This window comes from Harmonia axyridis, chromosome 4 (genome assembly GCF_914767665.1).
Source record: "Harmonia axyridis chromosome 4, icHarAxyr1.1, whole genome shotgun sequence".
Taxonomy (NCBI): domain Eukaryota; kingdom Metazoa; phylum Arthropoda; class Insecta; order Coleoptera; family Coccinellidae; genus Harmonia; species Harmonia axyridis.
This window is the reverse complement of record NC_059504.1, coordinates 145,042-164,251: the sequence shown is the minus strand read 5'-3', so window position 1 is coordinate 164,251 and position 19,210 is coordinate 145,042. Positions and strand designations below refer to the sequence as shown.

Sequence of the window (19,210 nt, the reverse complement as noted above, 5' to 3'; positions counted from 1 at the left end):
TTGTGTCCTATTCCATCCCTGAAACAAATTCTTTTTTTCATGACAGAAAAAAGGTTAGAGTTCATATTTCTACAGAAAGAAAAGCCTTTGAGTATTACATTTTTATTGTAGTAATGATTTACAAACTATAAATCTATATACTCATTTCAAAATGCTGAAAGAAAATTACAGAAAAGCTTAGCTAATAGAGGAAAGGAGTTTCTTATTGAGAAAATATTTTTAATGCAATATATTGTCTTTTAAGAAATCACTAATATTACCTATATATTTCCTGTCTTCAAAAATCATCATTTTACAATTACATGATCACTTTAGTGATACTTTTCCCTTAGCAATTCTCCAATAAGTGATTGTGAACTATGAAAATATATTTGAGATTTTGCATTTCTTGGATGATTTTTCCGAAAATATTTCTTATTGTATGAAAAAGTTTCCAGCAAGATGGAAACATTCAAGTTAATTTTTATTTCAAATTTTCATTTTCGTGTTATGAAGACAGAATTCATATTTTATCTCTGAAACTACTGATATGTTCAGAAATTTTGTCTTTTATACAATAATCTTTTATTGATAATTTCCAATAATACTATAAAGATAATTTACAACGAACTGAAACAGAAAAAGTAGGTCCCACTATTCTTTAGCACAGTCTATGTCCGAAACTTCAACTTATTGTCCTCTAGACATGCAATTTTTTTTACAGAAAAAAACGAGATTTCAAGTATCTGAAACAAATTCATGTTTTGATTCTGCATTGAAATTTCGATTCATAGCGGGATCACAAATTCATTATTTACATGCAAAAAACATTTTTTAAATTTAATTTTCTTATTTCCTAAACCACTTATCTAGCCATTCAATAAATTCGAACAATCCGTTATCTGAAAACAGAAACCTGACTGACAAAAAAAAATTTTTCTATTCAAAATGTGACTTCAGAGACAATATAACTGGAAGAAAACAGACATTGCTATTATAACGAATAATATTTTTTTAAACCACATCTTAGATGTCGACCGTTTGAACAGACCAGTTCAAACTATCAATATCTAATTACAAATGTCAACGGTTAGAATTTCAAAAGACTATTCAACAAAAATTATATCTATTGTTTCAGGTAATTTTAAATAATATATTTCCATAAAAATCGATATAATATTCTAAAAATCTAGTCTTTCAAACTCCTTATCAACGATAATTGGTAACGCTATGGTATTTTTAAAGTAATTTTTTGGGGTTGTTCACAGAGATATCCAGAAATTGATAGATTTTAGTCTAGAAATTTACTGTCACAATTCATGAATATCGCCATAAAAAAGTGTTCTTTATTTTTCTTATGGTGGTATCCAAATTGTAAAATAGGACGAAATCTGGATGTAGCTTTGGTTTTTTCTCTGCAAACCGAGGTTAACTGAGCTGAAAATATTTGAAACTAAACAAAAACTCAGCCAACTCTTCCTTTGTCAAAAAAAAAAAAAAAATATTGGTCTCATTTATTTTATGCAGGAATGTAAAATGTAGTGAAACAATTTGTAGAGAACAGTAATTTAGAAAAATTTTTAATTGTACTATAATAGAAATTGACAAAATATACGGGTAATGAACAAAAAATTAAAACTGAGTTGAGTGACAATTTTGTAGCCATGCTTGAAGTCTAAGAATAAAAAGTATTCAATAGATTTTACTACTGTTCATTAAACTTTTCTGTTCGAGTGATTGAAGAAATTTCAGGCACTTGCTTAATTCAAAATTACCAGATAATGTCTTCATTTTTATCATAATTAGACGTCTAAAGCTTTCAATCTAAAGAGGATTAATTTTTCAAAAAATCTTTGATTTTAATAAAATAATAATCGAATAAACATACTTCATCTGCAATTTTGTTGAAGTGCATTCAACTCTGCTTAATTTTGCAGTTCATACCTCCTTAATGAAAGTTGTTTCTCCAGTAATTTCATTTGAAAATGTATCGGTTGTTTTGAAAAAAATTAAGACTCAATGAATTCTTGTTCACGGTTTACAATTTGAGACGAATCATGAAATCAAATATTTATCTACATGACAATTACTAAGCCGCACGTGTTCGATTTTTTCTACTTGAGACTTAATTTCGGTTCGCGTCTCAACAATTTTAACTGGTATTTCATACACAACTGTTTCACTTTTGTCTCTGTTCGTTTTGATTCCAATAAAAAAAGGCTTTCGAAATAAAAACGTATCCGTAATGAAAGTAGAATATTTGTATCGAATGAACTGTGCAAATACGAGAAACTAATATCAAATGAATGAATTTATCTTATAATTATTACAAAAAAGAAGAGTGAAAACTGATTTTTTAACCCTTTGAAATAATCGATAACATGTCCAATATTAAACTAACTTGATGCGTCGGTGATGAATTATGTCAAGTTAACATTACAATTTATGCTAAAATAAAAAAGAAAATCCCTTCGTGGGAACATCATGTGTGAGGGTAGAAAACTGATTGCTATGAGGTGTGATGGAGGTGATCAGAGTGGCTGGTCCATTCGGTTTTGGCCCATTCTGGGAGTGGAGTTTTGTATTCCCAATCCGGACCCTGAAAAAAAAATCATCAGGATGAAATTTTAGTTATAAGTTCCCATATCGAAATATTTTTGAGCTTGACGCGCACTTAGACAAAGAGTTACAGGGTAAAATAACTTTTCAATTCGGGAATCTCTTAGTGACGCATCGCCTAAACCTAAATGTTAAGCGTAGGCAAGAGAAAAAATGCATCAATTGATGCTCCGATTCTCTACAAGGCATGTTCTTCGGCAAAATGAATTTTCTATTAGATAATCTCTTCGCGATGCTTTGTCTGAAGGTAAACGCTGACTTAAACGATGCATTCCGGCGATAAAAGACGCATCAATTGACGCTACAAAGTAGTTTCTTAGGAAAAATAACTTCGATTAGATAACATCTTCGAGACGCATCGCCTAAATGTTGAAGCTTCACGACGCATCACGAAGAGAAGAAACGCGTCTCTCTGATGCTCTACAAGGTTCACTGACTGTTAGAATTTCTTCACGACGTATCGTTTAAAGGTTAACTAGCTCACTTAGGTGAGGCGTAATGGAGAGAAAAGAAGCATCAGCTCTTCCACTAAATTACTCTTCATCGAATAATCATTTTCACGAAGAATCTACCTCGTAGAGAATCATAGCGTCAAATGATGCGTTTGTTCTCTTCGCGATGCGTTGGGAACTGATACTCTACGGAGAAACAACCCTATAGCATCAATTGACGCTTCCTTTATCGTATGATGAATAATGACGTATTTCGTTTTTCAAATTTTTCTCGTTTATCATATTCATCTTCAAATTGTTAAATACCAATAAAAGATGAAAATAAATGGGACACGTTACCTTATAAGACCAAGCATGTAGATACATGATCAGATCCTGGGGTTTGGGATCCCTGTAGCGGACTTTGCATTCATAGCAATGCTCGTCCGACGTCATTTTGTCAGGGTTGAACATCATGTCCGGTGCCTCGTGACCAGTCTGAGTGGCCACAGTTTGTCTCTTGCTCAGAGACGGCATTATCACAGTCTCGTTGCATATCGGAATTGACGATGAAGTATCACAGGTTGATTCACAGCGTGGATTCGAGGTTGAAGTCACTTCTGATTCGTTTCTCGTTGAACGGTCATCTGGAACTGGATAAATAAGTCTTTTACGATCTTCCTATGCAAATATAATAACCGAATGTCACTTCCGAATATGGTTACAAATAAAATGAAGTAAACAATTTGAATACAGGATGTTCCACCATTCACACGATGCTCTATAACGATCAAGCGCTGAAATTTTAGAAAGTTTTTTCGACGTTATATAATAATTAAACTCCATTAGAGATACATTCTTAAATTGTTTATAAATACACAGAGGTTACAAAAAAGTATAAATGTCCAACCGAAACGTTCAGTGTATTTCAATTATACCAGATTTTTTTAAAAGTAAATAATTAAACAAAATGACACAGTGCGCCATGAAGATTAGAACTTATCAAAACCGATTATTATTATTGACTGAAAGCCCAATAAAATACGCCATAATCAAATTCAATTTTGTTCAATTCCATAATACAAAGGGTTGTCGTGAAATGCAAGGAACGGTAAAATCCCATAGATCGAAAGATAACATTAGTCGATCATAAAAAGCTTCGCCTAACAAAAATGTGCATTACATTCTAGACACGCAAACCAGTTTCGTATATCATGTCTAGATTGGCCGCAATCTACTACGTATAACTTTCATCAACAAACAGTTGTGGTTTTATCAGCAGCGACTAATCTTTGCTGGTTGCAAGCTGTAAACACTGAAATAATTCACGGCCGACTAAACAACCTTCTGCAGTAATATTACTCTTGTCATATTCCTGAACTTATTTTGTTTGATAAAGCGGAAACTACCCGAAACTGACAAAAAGCTATGAGAGCGGATTTAATTGAAAATACGCGAGGGTAGGTACTTCCTATATCGAACACTCTCATCTATTCAAATATTTTCAATACATGTTGTTTTATAATCAGGAAAACTTTGTTACTTTCGAAATTATAGAACTAGAGAAATTTCAGCCTACATTTGAGATATGAAAGAGAGCTTGTTAACAAGATAAATTTCGTTAGAGTAGTTCCATTAGAAGATCGAGAAAAAAAAGTGTTCGATATTATCCTCCTGAAATTTTGTGCGAAGATATAAACCACTGAAAAAATTATTTTTATTAAAATTCAACTCTACACCTGAAAGGATATTTTTTGTTTCCAAATGATGAATAGATATTTCAATGAACGAATGATACGTCACTATTCATGAAAATGTTTTTATTCAGGAGATTATTTTATATATTGTATTATTTGAAAAAAAAAAAACAAATATTTTCCAATCGTTGTCAGCGTTTTTCTGTTTTTTTACAGTCAACCACCCCATTGAAGACTAGACTTTTTCTTTCAATTTTCTGCAACGATATCACGTCGCTAAATCACCCAGTGCACTTTTACTTGAGGTTTAGGTATCCGATTCGATCTTCTAGCCATACATAACAGTTCTGCCGGCACTCGAATTGCCATGGACACAGATTGAGAAAAACCCCCAGAATCGAAGAAGGCCGGAGAGCCGCAAAGATTTCAGCACGACGTAATAACACACAATGGAGAGCTGATGGAATAAACGTGTAAAAAGTAGGAAGTGCATTTTGTAACGGATTAGACGAGAGAATAGAGTAATGGGAGGCCATACGCGGTCTGGTGTGGCGCCAAACTCATTGGCGCCCCGTCTAATGCGATTTTATTCCACGTTTGGCCCCTAATTGAGTGCGTTTTCTGAATCCGATATTCGACGGTTATGTCCCATTTCATCAGAGACGCATTAGCAGGGGGCTGTTAATTTTGGATTATCGTGGCGTGTTGCTAAATGAATATTAACAAACTATTAGCAACGTATATAGGGTGGCCGAGTCCTTCCGGTCTGATTGGGAGATAATGCTAGGGATATGGTCAGTCTTTGATTGCTATTTTGCTGAGAGGTCTTCGATCTTCCAATAATTTTTTACGAACATAAATGCAAATGATAATCAAACTAATAAAAATAATAATACTAATTTCATTCTTAAGTATGAATTCAAAAGGTATTTGTATATCGTCTTCGATGTCCAATTATACAGATTAAAATCCCGTAATACATAAAATGTAGACACAGGGTGTTCTTGAATTGTAGGTAAAAACGAAAATGGCTTATTACAGTGAAACCTCGATTATCCGTTCTCCTATTATCCGTTTTACTCTGTAATCCGTGCTCGTCGACATTTTCACTCATCCGTTCCCACGAGCAGACATCCACTCGATTATCCGGGATTCAATTCATTACGCATGCGCAATAGTAATAATTTGGTATAATTCGAAAATGTTTCAGTCGATGATGTTGAGGAATGGCTAAATTCGGATTTGAATGAACCCGGTTATCTGATACTGGATGATTCAGAAATCGCATCAAAATTTTCCCAACCTAACCACTGTATGGATACAGACGATTAAAGTGTTGAAGAATTTTCCACGCAAGAAATAGTTATTCATAATTCAAGTGCAGAAGGCATTGATATTCTTCCACGTGTTCAAAATTAAAAAACGAGCCACGGAGTGGCAAGTTTTTGAATGGACGAGCGGTAGAATGAGCCTTCTGTACGAGTATTATACACTATTTTCTCTAATTCATTGCATTTTTATTGAAATTAATGAAATATTTCCATAAATATCTTTTAGTGATTTTTGCATTGAAAAATGTTGGTTGGCAGAACTGATTTCTTTAAGGCAAATTGATGAATCGATAGATAAATCCGTGGCGGAAAGTTCGGAGTACCAACATATAATAATAAAATATAACCATGAAAACTGTGCGTTTCTGATATATTCCCGCACGATTTTCTTCTACAAGATGTGGAAGAATGAACGGAATAACCACAGAATTAGAGAAACACTCTTTCTTCCGAAGACGCGTTGAGATTTGCAAATGGTCTGATGCACTATTTAGAGCAGGAAAATGATACGGATTATATTGATGTCCTCCACTTGAGGAAAATTCGGGCTCACATTTGTCTCAAGATGAATAATGAAAAAAGACAGACAAAAATTACATACTTTTTCAACTAAAATATATACATTCGATGTATTATAGGTACCAATGCAATGATTTGTTTTTCATTTGTATATTTTTATATGATATTATGATTCTATTGATTTTGTTGCTTAATAAATAATTGAACCCCATACATTTCTCTAATTTTCATAGTTGTTGTGCGTATTTTGAGGAATTTCGATTGTCCGTGTTTTTCGATTATCCGGGAACCGTTTCCCCTCCATTAGGCCGGATGATCGAGGTTCTACTGTACTCGGATCATTTAAAAAAAAAAAATGTTTGAGAAGAAATTTCTCAACTTTTCTCTAGTTACCATCAGGAAAAGCCAAATTGTGATTCGATTAACTAAATAATGTCGTTCATGTTTTCTTTTTAAATTTATTTCAGTATTTTCATGAAACAATTCAACAATTTCTTAACTTTATTGAAGACAGTTTCTTTCTCTGTTTGAATGACATAACCTTCTAAACATAAATGACGTAAGAAATGTCAAAAAATAAACCCAGTGTTGCCATTATAACCATTCCAAATTATATAATTCCTATTGGAAAACTCCACTCAATCCGAATGGGATTTTAACTTGTTTCAAAGCAGCTTTAATCTGATTCCAACAAGGGATTAGTAAATATCGGATGTGTTAACCCCCACTTCCAAACAAACACCTAGTCTGAAGAATAATAAAACGTGCTTGCCAACATGACAAAGGTTGTCGTCCCTAGACTGAACCCTTGCACTCAGATTTAAGATAATATTATGTAAAACGTGACGAGACAATATGTCACTTCGATGAAAATTCACACTAGGACGTGTTGGGAATATTTCGGAGTGACATAGGGATAAATATTCAAATTGGCATGAAATGGCGAAACCGGCATCGACCAAACCGGCAAAATGGACACGTCCTTCAGAAATAACCATATTCATGACGGATTATGAGTATCATATATTATTTTCTTCAATTCTTCAATTTTTATCGAAATTAATGGAATATTTCCATAAAAATCGTTTAGTGATTTCTGCATTGAAGAATATTGGTTGTATCACTAATTTGACAGACAATAGATGAATCCGTGATAGTAGAGTTCCAAGTACAACATATAATAATGAAGTTAACCTTGAAGTCAGTGTGAAACTTGGATATTCCCGCACAATTTTGTTCTACAAGGTATGGCAGAACGTGTAAGAAATATCTCACAACCATGGTTATACAAAATTATAAATCGTGAATGTTTGGTAAAATAAGATAAAGAAGCACGTCAAAATTTCCCTATTGTTTTATCTATCATTCTTCCTTTGTTCCTCCAATTTAGGAACACCCTGCATAAGCGATAGTTTTATTTTAAAAAATTCAGTTGTTCAAAATGTAAAACGTGAATAAGCTAGTGTGTAGCGAAACAATTATAGAAATAAACGTGTAAATAGAATAGCTGTCATTCAAATTCAAAAAGAAGAAGACCGGATCAATCCAATAATGTTATCATACGTAAGCAATAAAAACATTTCACACGTATTTCCCAATTTTCAACGAAATTCGATGAAAATAAAATAGGGGGTATTTGTGGATGGTAAACCCTTAATGATCTTACCTTTGGGCGAAATCGGTCCCACCAAATTCTCGTCCAGCTCCTTCCGCGTATTGAACATCGACAAATCGCTGTCCCCGTCCATTCCCAACCAGTTTTCTGCATTGTGAATATGAATGAGATCCTGAATCAACTCCTCGTCCGTTTTGCCGCCCAGATCACCCCCTTTTCCTTTCAAAGGACCGAACACACTGTGGTTGTACAACGGATCGTTCACGATCGGATATCCTGCAAAGAAAATACCGCTTCAATCTACAATTGGCCCTTGGCGAGGTTAAAAGACCGAAAGCTCCTCTTTTTTTCTTTTGCCGTATCGGTCGACGACAAACTATGAATTTTGATATTTCTTTATAGGCGATATCTGAACTTTCAAGACGAGGGCTGTTTGCTTAACTGCATGGTATTTATGGAAATAGTTGGAGAGTTTAAGGAGTAATGTGTTCTGACTTTCAACAATTCAGTCAGATCTAAGAAATAATTTAGGCTTTTCCAGTAAGACAACGCACAAGTCCAATTTCTGATCAATAATTCAAAAAATGAAATGGCCAGCGTATTGTCCTGATATGGCTTTGGTCTCCTTTTTTCTCTTTTCAAAAGTCAAATTGCCACTTTGAATCAACCGTTTTCACTCGATAGAAGACACAAAAAAAATCGCAACGACTACTGAAGTTGATTTCTGAAAATGCTTTTGAAAAATATTTTGATGATTTGGAATGATAAGTATCATTAAAAAGGCTATACTATAAATTTTGATATTTCGACGACCAATAACTGTCAAATCTTCGACAAAATAGCAAACATTCCTTCTCCAAATTGAACCTTGACTGTTCAAAAGTTAAAAATTGGATAGTACTCACCTAAATACTGAAGATGCACACGAATCTGATGCATCCTTCCAGTTTTTGGCCTACATAAAATAATACTATTTTCCCCATCGAATCCTAACCGTTGGAAGAAAGTACTGCAAGTTTTTCCATTCGGTGAAACTTTACAAACACCGATTTTGTAACTGATAACCTCGATTGGCTCGCTGCATTCAATCATTCCACTGAAAATAGAAAAAAAAATCGAAAGTAGTAGTAAACTTCCTACCGATATATTCGAGTAGGATTGATTTTATAGGATACTCACTCTGGGAATTCCCCTTCAACCTTACAGACATACTCCTTCTGGACCAGCCTGTTGCGTATCTGATGTTCCATCTCTCTGGCTTTTTTTGGAGAACGTCCAAACATCAAGAGGCCACTGGTTAGCCTGTCCAGTCGATGGATTGTCCTGAGGTTTTTCAAATTGAATTCTTTGGCAAGGATAAACACGACTGTATTGTGTCTGTATCTCCCACACGGATGGACCTAGGAGGAATTCATAATTTACGAATGATCATTGGGGCTAACACGAAATTCAAAAGTTTTGATAAATTTTTCATTTGGAATATAATTGTGATATTTAGAAATACTATGTAGATTTTCTGCATGATCTAGTTTTCTGCTACACTCCTTTCTAAAAATCTTAATCATAATTCAATGATTACGTGCATATTGATGATATGGAAATAACACTTACAGGAATAGAAGCTGGTTTATTGACCACCACTAAATCTTCATCCATATGAACTATCGTGACTGGTTGACTTGTAACTGGCACCTCATGTCTTGAAAGAAAAAAGTGAATCTAATGATTTATTCCGTCATTGAATAATAATTGATTCTCATTTATATTAATTGATTTTCCGATTAAAGAATTCAAAAAATCCAAATTTTCAGCTGTTCTGATACTGCAACCACTTTCTGAGTATCTCTTCCTTTTCGAATATTCAGAACACGACTTCTTGGCAAACAGAGAAAGGAAGAATATAGTAATTGGTTCAAATGTATCGTGCAGCTATGCTGAATCAATGATTAGCAGGGGGTTGAGTCTGAGCTCATATCTGGATTAATATTCTCCAGACATCAGAGAGCTGGCTCAATATGTCGAAAGCCTATCTGATATTTCAAATTGCCGTCTGCAGAATTGGGGGAAGAACTCGTATTCGTAAGCATCAAATAACTCGAAAGTAATTGTTTAGGAACAGCCCCATTTTCTGCAACTCGAGATTCAAGTTTCTCCTGTATTGAGAAGATTGGTAGAGTAATTTTGGAAATATGATCGAAGGTAACCTGTTAATATTTTGGGAAGAAGTTATATTATTCCTCCTCAAAGTTTGGTTATCTCTTAGAACATTAATAAGATGAACGGAAATCGCCTTGTTTGCATTTGTTTTGATCTAACATTCGTAACATAATTTGATTAATTTCGAAATTATCAATTCATGCTCAAAATAGTTTACAATGGGAATTTTCATAACAATTCTTTCGTGTTTCAAAAGTTTCAATGTTTTCCTCAGTTCAATAATTCAGCTATTGTGAAGTTATGAGAAAAGGATTCCTGCAAAAGCATTCAACAATCAAATCAGGATTCTCCACGCCTACTTTCCGTTCCTTCTATCTATACTCTAAGGGTTATCTATTCATTTTGTCAATTGATTTTTATGATTTTGTCATCTATCTTCTGTTCAACGTTTCGTGAAGTCTATTGTATTATTATTATTTTTCAAATCAATTAATTACGTCGAGTTGGCATAGAAAATGAAATGACCCGGAACCGTGAGGAATTTGCCAATGTTTTCGTACTAAATTTCATGGGTCTATTCCCGATTTTCCGAGTGAAAGCCCCCTTTGGGGAATCACAGATAGACGGCTTTGCTTTATTAATTTCAATAATGAATCTTTGGGATCGTTCGAGGGAGTAAATTCCTGATCCTCTTGAGATTTTCGCAGTTCACGTTTCAGACGTAATGGAAGCGAATCGAAGGAAATTCGGCAGAATAATTGGACGATTTTGAACAAATCTACCAATCTGAGCTTTATATTGGTACTTAATTGGGAGAATAAAACAGTTTCTTCTTCTCAAATGCCGACTTATGTGATTTTATTTGAATGAAATGTCACTAACACTAGAATGTATTCTTTTCAGCGTCTTACCTGTGAACAATATTAGCGAGCAGATCATTGTGTTTCAACTTGTAGTCGGTCGAGACTTTCTTATAGTTGACAGTCAGCGTGCCTGCTTGTATACACCTCTCATATTCCTCGGCAGGATGTGCCCTGAACTCTCTTGCGAATACGTCAAGAATCTTCTCCCCTACCCATCTGCCCTTGGTGAAGGTCGTAAATGTGAAATAATAGGGGTAGACTTTACGTAAACCTGGAACGGGATGAAAACTTTCAATTATTATCCGTTAGAAGAGCTCAACGCTTGAATTTGTCATTTCACAGATATGGAAAATTAGAGGAAGCTAAATCTGAGATATCTTACTCTTCATTACAAATTTTTCAATCGATACATGATTCTAACCTAAAATTCGAGACCATTTTCTGTCCAAAATTCAAAACTACAGACATTATGTCGAAGTAATCAAAAACATGAAATTAATATTGATGGATCTGATACAGCTCTTCTCTATCTATCATCTACGTAAAATGAAACTGTTGAATCGAGAATCCAATAGAGTTATTGAACCCTAATCTACCCTCCTACATCGGGTAGATTGGAAATTCATCAATTCAACACTAATTAGAGTCGGTATTCATCAATAACACTCATTAAAAGTTGAGGAAAGTTCCGATGTTCAAACGAACTTCAGCGCTTCTAATTGATTCGAATATCATAGAGATGGAGAAAATTGGATTTTTTCGGAAGGGGATTGGATTAAGAGTGAAAACCTGGAAATTGTAGCTAAAAATTTAGAGCGACATTTGATTTTCACTATTTTTTATTCGAGTACTCAGAACTTTATGTAAAATTGTACAATTATGAAAGATCCACGCTGCAAAATGGAGAATGCGCTATTTAATAGAAAATGTCGCATTCGCCATTTTGCAACACTTTTTCCCACCCTAGGTGGTGCATTAAAGACATATGAACTACTTCTCATCAGAGGAATACATATATGAGCAATTGCTCCTGCCTCGAATAAAATTAACCAACCCGCAATCGGAAAATACTGGAGACCAGCGAGTAATTCCATAGAACGTGAAACTTCTATCCCCCGATGTTCCAACTTGGTGCCGACAAAGTCTCCACATCGAAAGACAATTTAATTCGGCCCTTCTTTCATCAGATTGAAGCGAGTAATTAAGCTTAATCATGCGCCATTCGACCTCCATTTCAGCCTCAGTGCACTCTTCCTTTTTTGTCACCAGTTATTCGGAATTTCCTTTGTGACCGCCGTTTCTGATATGTCTTTTTCATTAATTAAATTTCAGGCCAGAAATTCGGAGTTTTATTGTGAGGGCCTATTTCGTTAGGGCGATCAGCCGAATAATTTAATATTACGACGTGCCAACAATCTCAACGAATGTTTTCAACTTTCCACTCTAGAGTTTTTCATTCTCGGGAATTCGGGATTCAAATTTAAACGAGACAAGTTGGCATTGTCATAACGTGAATGAAATTATGTTGAGGAAGTCTCCAACTCCGTTATGAATTGAATATAAAATTTGATAAATTTCCACATTTCGACCATGTAAATCACTATGGGAATTACAATGTAATAATTGAATTAATTGAATATATAAATTAATGTATTAATAGTAAATAATTTCCTGAATTGGAGTTACAAACGAAAATGAGAGAATGCAAGTTATAATGAAAATATAGTTAATGAGGGATAATGAATAAATAACTATTTATGCTTATTTTTCTGATCTGTAGCAAGGATTCATGAAGATTCCATAAATAATCATCACAAAAACCAGTGGTGACTCAGGGTCAAGGGGGCATGCCCTCCCCCCCCTAAAATGTGACATACTAAGGCTAAAAAAAATTAGCAGGACATAAGTTTCGCTTTACTTTGGACCCCCAAAAAAAATCTGGCCCCCTCTTGGCCACCCCTGTTTTTGAAAGGTGACGTCGCCACTGACAAAAACACTAGCACTACAAGAAACATCCTGTATCTTGAATGGATTTGTAATCCATGTTTATTGCTTTTTTATTTAATTCTTAAAATTATCCGAAAAATCTCGTTTTCATTCGTCTCCTTTTTAGGAACACCCTGTATATAAAAAGGATGATTGATTGTTCTTTCTGTACTACTGAACCATTCATTCAATCACCATAAAAACATTGGCAATCCAGTGCAGGTTCCTGATAGTACAGAGTTATAAAGAAAACTTTTTGAAAAGAAACCAGAAAATAATTTAAACTGGCACATCCGCCATTTGGTATATAATTACTTAACCATCGGATTAAAGGGTGTAAAAACAATGAAATTATTTATGTTTCCACAGTGAATTACGAAGAAAGTGCAAATACATTAAATGAAGTTAATCTCTTCCCAATACTTGTTTGGTTAGTTAACGGCAAATCAAGATAGAGTGGAGAAGTGACAAAATCGATTGGGAAAGGACTATTGTCCAGAGAGTGAGGTTAACGGAGGTACAAGGAATGAGAGATTGCATCGGAGAATGGAAGGGCAAGCTCAGAATAGATTTCAATAGAGGTTTTATCTGGGTCCGAACAAACATAATTACATTTATAGGGAGGAAATCAGAGATTGGTTCGAACGTGTTGGTAGAAATCGATGAACTTCACTGATTCTGATTCAATTTTGCACTTGCTAGATCAAGAGAGGAACACGAATATCTATTCGATGATATATAAGAAAAAAGAATTCTGTTAAATGTCCATATCCATCAAATCAATATGTCGACATGAAAAAACAGACCCATCTAGAAATATTCACAGACATAAATCGCATAATCTGTCTGTTTATTTGTTCCGATTCGGTGAAAGCCAGCCGCTAGGATTCCACTCGCCAGCACAAGAAATGCAATTAGTGATGGATCTCTCTCTATGAAATTGGACTAGTTGTGCCGCTCGGTCGAATCGGAATATCCAATATCGTGTTTCTTCCATTTGCATTAGCGCAATGGAAATATAAATGGTCTGAAATGATGAAACATCACCAACGGCTATGATGAGCATCAGTTTCATATTCAATTATATTCGGATATTTCGAATGGATTACGGTTACGATCATGTTGATATAATAGTGGTGATGATCTAGTCTAGTTTATGGATTGATTTGGAACCATGTGATTTTCAGTTCGTAGTTCGAGATTGAAATTAAATTATTTCAAATACTTGTAACTTCTAAATGAACCAAGTAATAGAATCTATGTTCATAGATCACAAATATTCAGAATGAGCACAACTGTTATCTGTCACAATTTGTCATATATAAATAAACGTTGACTGGATAACATTTATTTAATCGCGAATTATTTAGTAGTGAATGCAATCTAATTGTTTGAGATTATTTTCTTCAAAATGTTAGGCAAATTAATAGCCAGAGAAAAAAGCTATCTCTCCTAAGGTGGGCGTAGTTTGAATTCAACCTGTCAATCATTTCGTTTACACTAAGATGTCTAAAAACATGGTGAATGCACTACACGTCAATTTTTGAATGGAATGACATTCGACCAAATTGAAAATATTAGTTTTAGTTCGTGGCGGCGCCGCAATGTCATACTTGTCATTTCCGTTGATTTTGATTGGATACATTAATTAAAACCCGATTCTGACCAATCAAAAGCGATGTGTAACCGAGTATGATCGTGCAAAGTCGTGAAACAAAACACGAAACGTTTACTGGAATGAATTCAAATATTTGTAATAGAGAGAGAGTTTATTGGTATTTCAATCACAAGAATTACTTCCATAGATCATAAGTATAATGAAAGATATACATATAGGTACATAATGGCACAAACCTCGTAAATAATAAATAACAAGAATCTTAATTTGTTGATAGCGCTACCTACAGTTGACATAACGAAGCTTAAGCTCAAAATTGGCAAAACAAAAGCTAATCAGTCCATACACATGGTTTTTAGACATCTTAGACGCGACGTACATACTCTGAAAACCATCGATAGATGATATCGGGGAACACAGATTTAAAAGTAACGTCAGAATGTTTAGGAAATGACTCATTTTTGCATGATTTTTTCGAGAAAACGTTGATTATTCATGAAAATAACACATGAAATAACTGTAATAATCCTTTTTATCTGTTTGTACATCTGCAATGTCCAAATTATGGAAAGAAACCACGGCATGAATGAAGTTTGACCTTGTACGCCCCCAGTCCAAGTATTTTCATTTTGCAGCTTTTAAAATTCGAAAAACAATCATATGGGGACATATTTCGTATGGATATTTTAGTCAAATATCAAATTCCTGTAATTGAATCGATATAATTAACTGAATTTATCATTCTTTCTTGTTCAATCGGCGATTCGGAATATTCTAGAAACGTCAATTGCCGTGGTCGTTCCTACGCGACGGATATCGGACTTTTTTCCTATTGGTCGTTCACGTTGGCGTGAATCTGGAAGTTCGTCAGAAATTTCTTCAAACTTTATCTGTTTATAGCAAGGCGATCCCGAAAAATCGCGAAACGGGAATATTCGCGTTAGTTGGTTTGATCTTTTCGCCATTTTTCGATAATTTTAGTTTTTTTCCTTTCTTTCTCTGAGCCGAGAACACTCGACGACAAAATACCTCCAAAATCATTTTTCCGAGGGGTGGAGCCTCTATTATTCAATATAGTAAACCATGAAATCATGTTTTTGCTTTACAAGGAATGATAAATGAACGGATTTGCCACAGAATCAGAGAAAGTAATTTTTGTATTTGCTATTATTATTATCAGTGTTTTTTTCATTTCAAGAATGATTTTTAGTTTTAGGAAGGAATAATACGCAGATTTTCATTTTTTTTTTAATGGATATTGTGTTTGTGTTTGTACTGTAATTTTCACATTTGCTGAAATTGCAAAAAGAATTTTGTGTGCCAGAGTACCAAAAATGATGAAAAAGTCATGGGATGTACCGTTGATATCAAAGTTTCTCTCTGAGCAATGCATAGCAGTCGTTTCTTTTCAAAAATACGATAAATGGATTTTTTCTCCAATACAAATTCACCCCAAAAAAACAGAATGAGAAAAGTAAACACAAATGTAGATTGAATCGATGATATTATTCAGTTAGGGAACCGAGGTGCAGCCCTAAGAAATCGAATTATTGGACTTTTCCGATTTCTCTCCATCCCCAAACCTTCGAGAGAGAGTGAACGAATTCAAAACATGACGGATTCGGCATTGGGTTCGGATATGAAATAATGATAAGTGATATGGAAGCTTACCGGATTAGGTAGTACAGATCTAGTTAATCCGATTAGAGGAACCAATGATCTCCGAAAACTAATTTAGGGATCTGTTGGATTAATCTTGAAAGGTCAATTTCCGGCACTTGTGTGTTTGCTCTCTCGAATGTGTAAGCTATAAAGGTCCGATGTTTACTTCAAGCTCGTCAATAGTTTTTGATGTTGATTATGTATGCTTCGAATACAGTCGGTATTTCATTGGCGTTATTCAAACAAACACTTTCAGGTTTTTCGGGTTCAATTAAATTATGACTTGAATGGGTACGTGGGCTTAGAGATGTTTACAAGAACTCACCATTTTCAATGTAATAAGATGTTTCGTCGTAACGGTCATCTGTGAATCCTGGTCTTTTGGCTTTCAGAGCTTTTGTCTCTAGTTTTGCCTGTAAAAAAAAATCAAGTTAAGTATAGAGTATTGAAAGAATTGAAAATAGGGGGTTTGGAGGTACAGAAATTCCTTGGAATATATATACCTTTGCCAAATTTCAGTGAAATCTTGTGAAATGTAGATGCTATGAAAAAAACTCTGAAAAATCCAATTTCAAATCGTTTGCAGGACAATGTTGATGGGAGAAATTTCTCATTTTCGTTTGTACCTCCAATTTAGGAACATCATGAATAGACAAGTTTTTTTTTAAGTTCTTGATATTTCGTAATAAATTGTCTCTGTAGGTTATACATATACATTTGATCGACTAAATTCAGTATTCCTTCCTAAATTCATAGCTGAAACTGCCAAGAAGTGATCCGAGAATTGCAGCCATTCGGCAACCTCGCAGAGTAAACGTTGCGTAAATTTAATCGTAATAAATATCCATTCAACAAGGTTCATTAAGTGCAACGCTCAAACATCGCAACCTGTGCATTTCACTCAAGCTCCAGCAAATATCAGAACATCAATAGATACCTCAGAGTTTCGTAAATCATCCACCCACACTTCGAATTATTTATGCATCCATCATGTTGGAATATATGTTGAATTAATTTTAATGCGCTGCTGAGGGAACTGTTCAGATATTCGGGATAGGAGTCCTTTGAACACCGATTTGCCGCAAATCATTGCAACCATCCGCGTTGCAGATACAGGCTGGTCCGATAGTTCCCTAAGAATGATCAGGAAAAGTGAATACGTTACTTTAGGAAAAATTCGATAACTCAAGTAGTATTTGACATATTCTGCTGAATTCTTATCTCCGTAAAGGCATCAAAAACAGGAATTATATAAAACTCCAGTTTTTTTATCAAAGGAGAAATTAAGATTTTTCTGAAAATTCCGTTGAATGTCTGTGACATATGACTTTAATATGCGAGATCAAAATGGGTGAAAATAAATATTTATAGATGCATATGTATATTCAAATCATGCCAGTTGACATATAAAACAAATGAACCAGTTGAAATACAGGGCAACTATTCTTCCCCTATGTTATAACAATATGTTCCACACGTAAATATTTATTTATTTACACCGGAACACAAACAGGACAAAAGTACCAGAAATATTGTCCGCTAAAAATCCACATTACCTAATATAAATTAATAACAAACTGCATAAATATTCAATCACAAACTGAAAAGTTATATTTCAAAAAGATATAAATGATTCTTGGTTAACACAGCGTGTACATTTATCATGATCATTTGAATTCTTAAACGACTATTGGACCAACTGTACGTATAAAGTGTAGATTTATGCGGCATATGTGCCTCTGACATATTTTCGAAACTTTTGTAGCTGCATAAATCAAGAAACGTCGTGAATTGTGTGAAAGATCAGACTGCTGTAGCAGGAAAAGTTTAGAGATGGATTACTGTATCGTTATTTGTGTTGCAGCAACTCTATATCTTTTGAGCATAATGTTCATCATTCAAGTGTGCTAAAGAAGACTGTAAAATTGCATGGTGTCCCCCAAGACTTGCTTGCTAAATCGATATATGGATATAGGATCTCATTTGAATTGTAGATTTCTGGAAGTATGTACTCCAAAAGACCTATTTGTAAACTAGCTAAGGTAAAATAGGAGTATATGGATCTATTCAACTGAACTAAGTACATATAAAGGGTAATTCGGAAGTACAGGTCATGATAGTTCTAGTTGAAATAACGAGTTCTCTCAAGTAATATTTTTTTCTATCTTGAATCACTTCAGAGACACAACAAAATTTTACGTGAGAGGACTTGTTATTTTAACTAGAATTGTCACTTGATAAGTTATAATCTCGACTTCTGAATCACCTTGTATGAAAAGAAATATCGACAAGTTGGTTACAATGTCTAAACAACTGGTTATGTTATTTCTGAATGGTCCTTCACAATTTTAAAATTTTTCAACAAAATGTTTTTGGAAAAGTTATCGAAATATATAAAGAGGAACAACAATAAGGAAAGTTTCGGAAGTTGTACCTTTATGTTCAAATTGCTTGGAATTATATCAATAAAGATTTTTTTGCATCGAATATTTCGTGAGAAAGACAATATCAACGAAACCTCTGGTATATCCAATATTTCTGTATTTCGTACAAACAAATAGAAGGTTACACATAAAAGGGCTAATTGAGGTGTGGAAAAAAAAAAGGAGAATATAGATGAAAATTAATTATTACGGTCTTGCCATACTCAAATTGATGCAACCTGAAACATTCGTCCCTGAATGAAAAATTTAGTTTTTAAGAGTCGTTTCGTAAAATTTTAACAGCTTCATT

General features: G+C 34.2%; 1 protein-coding gene across 6 annotated transcripts in view; it reads right to left on the bottom strand.

Annotated features, from left to right (window-relative positions):
- Positions 1-89: 89 nt before the first annotated feature.
- The window catches only part of LOC123677443 (uncharacterized protein C18B11.02c-like), an 83,890-nt gene continuing 64,769 nt past the window's right edge, over positions 90-19,210 (bottom strand). For all 6 annotated transcript variants that reach the window (XM_045613953.1, XM_045613952.1, XM_045613954.1 and 3 more), the window contains 8 exons: positions 16,803-16,890; positions 11,260-11,482; positions 9,803-9,890; positions 9,371-9,591; positions 9,097-9,287; positions 8,243-8,467; positions 3,390-3,682; positions 90-2,578 (listed from right to left, as the gene is read on the bottom strand). In XM_045613953.1, coding sequence (XP_045469909.1) covers positions 2,489-2,578; positions 3,390-3,682; positions 8,243-8,467; positions 9,097-9,287; positions 9,371-9,591; positions 9,803-9,890; positions 11,260-11,482; positions 16,803-16,890 — 1,419 coding nt within the window. In that variant the 3' untranslated portion in view covers positions 90-2,488. The remainder of the gene's footprint in view (positions 2,579-3,389; positions 3,683-8,242; positions 8,468-9,096; positions 9,288-9,370; positions 9,592-9,802; positions 9,891-11,259; positions 11,483-16,802; positions 16,891-19,210) is intronic.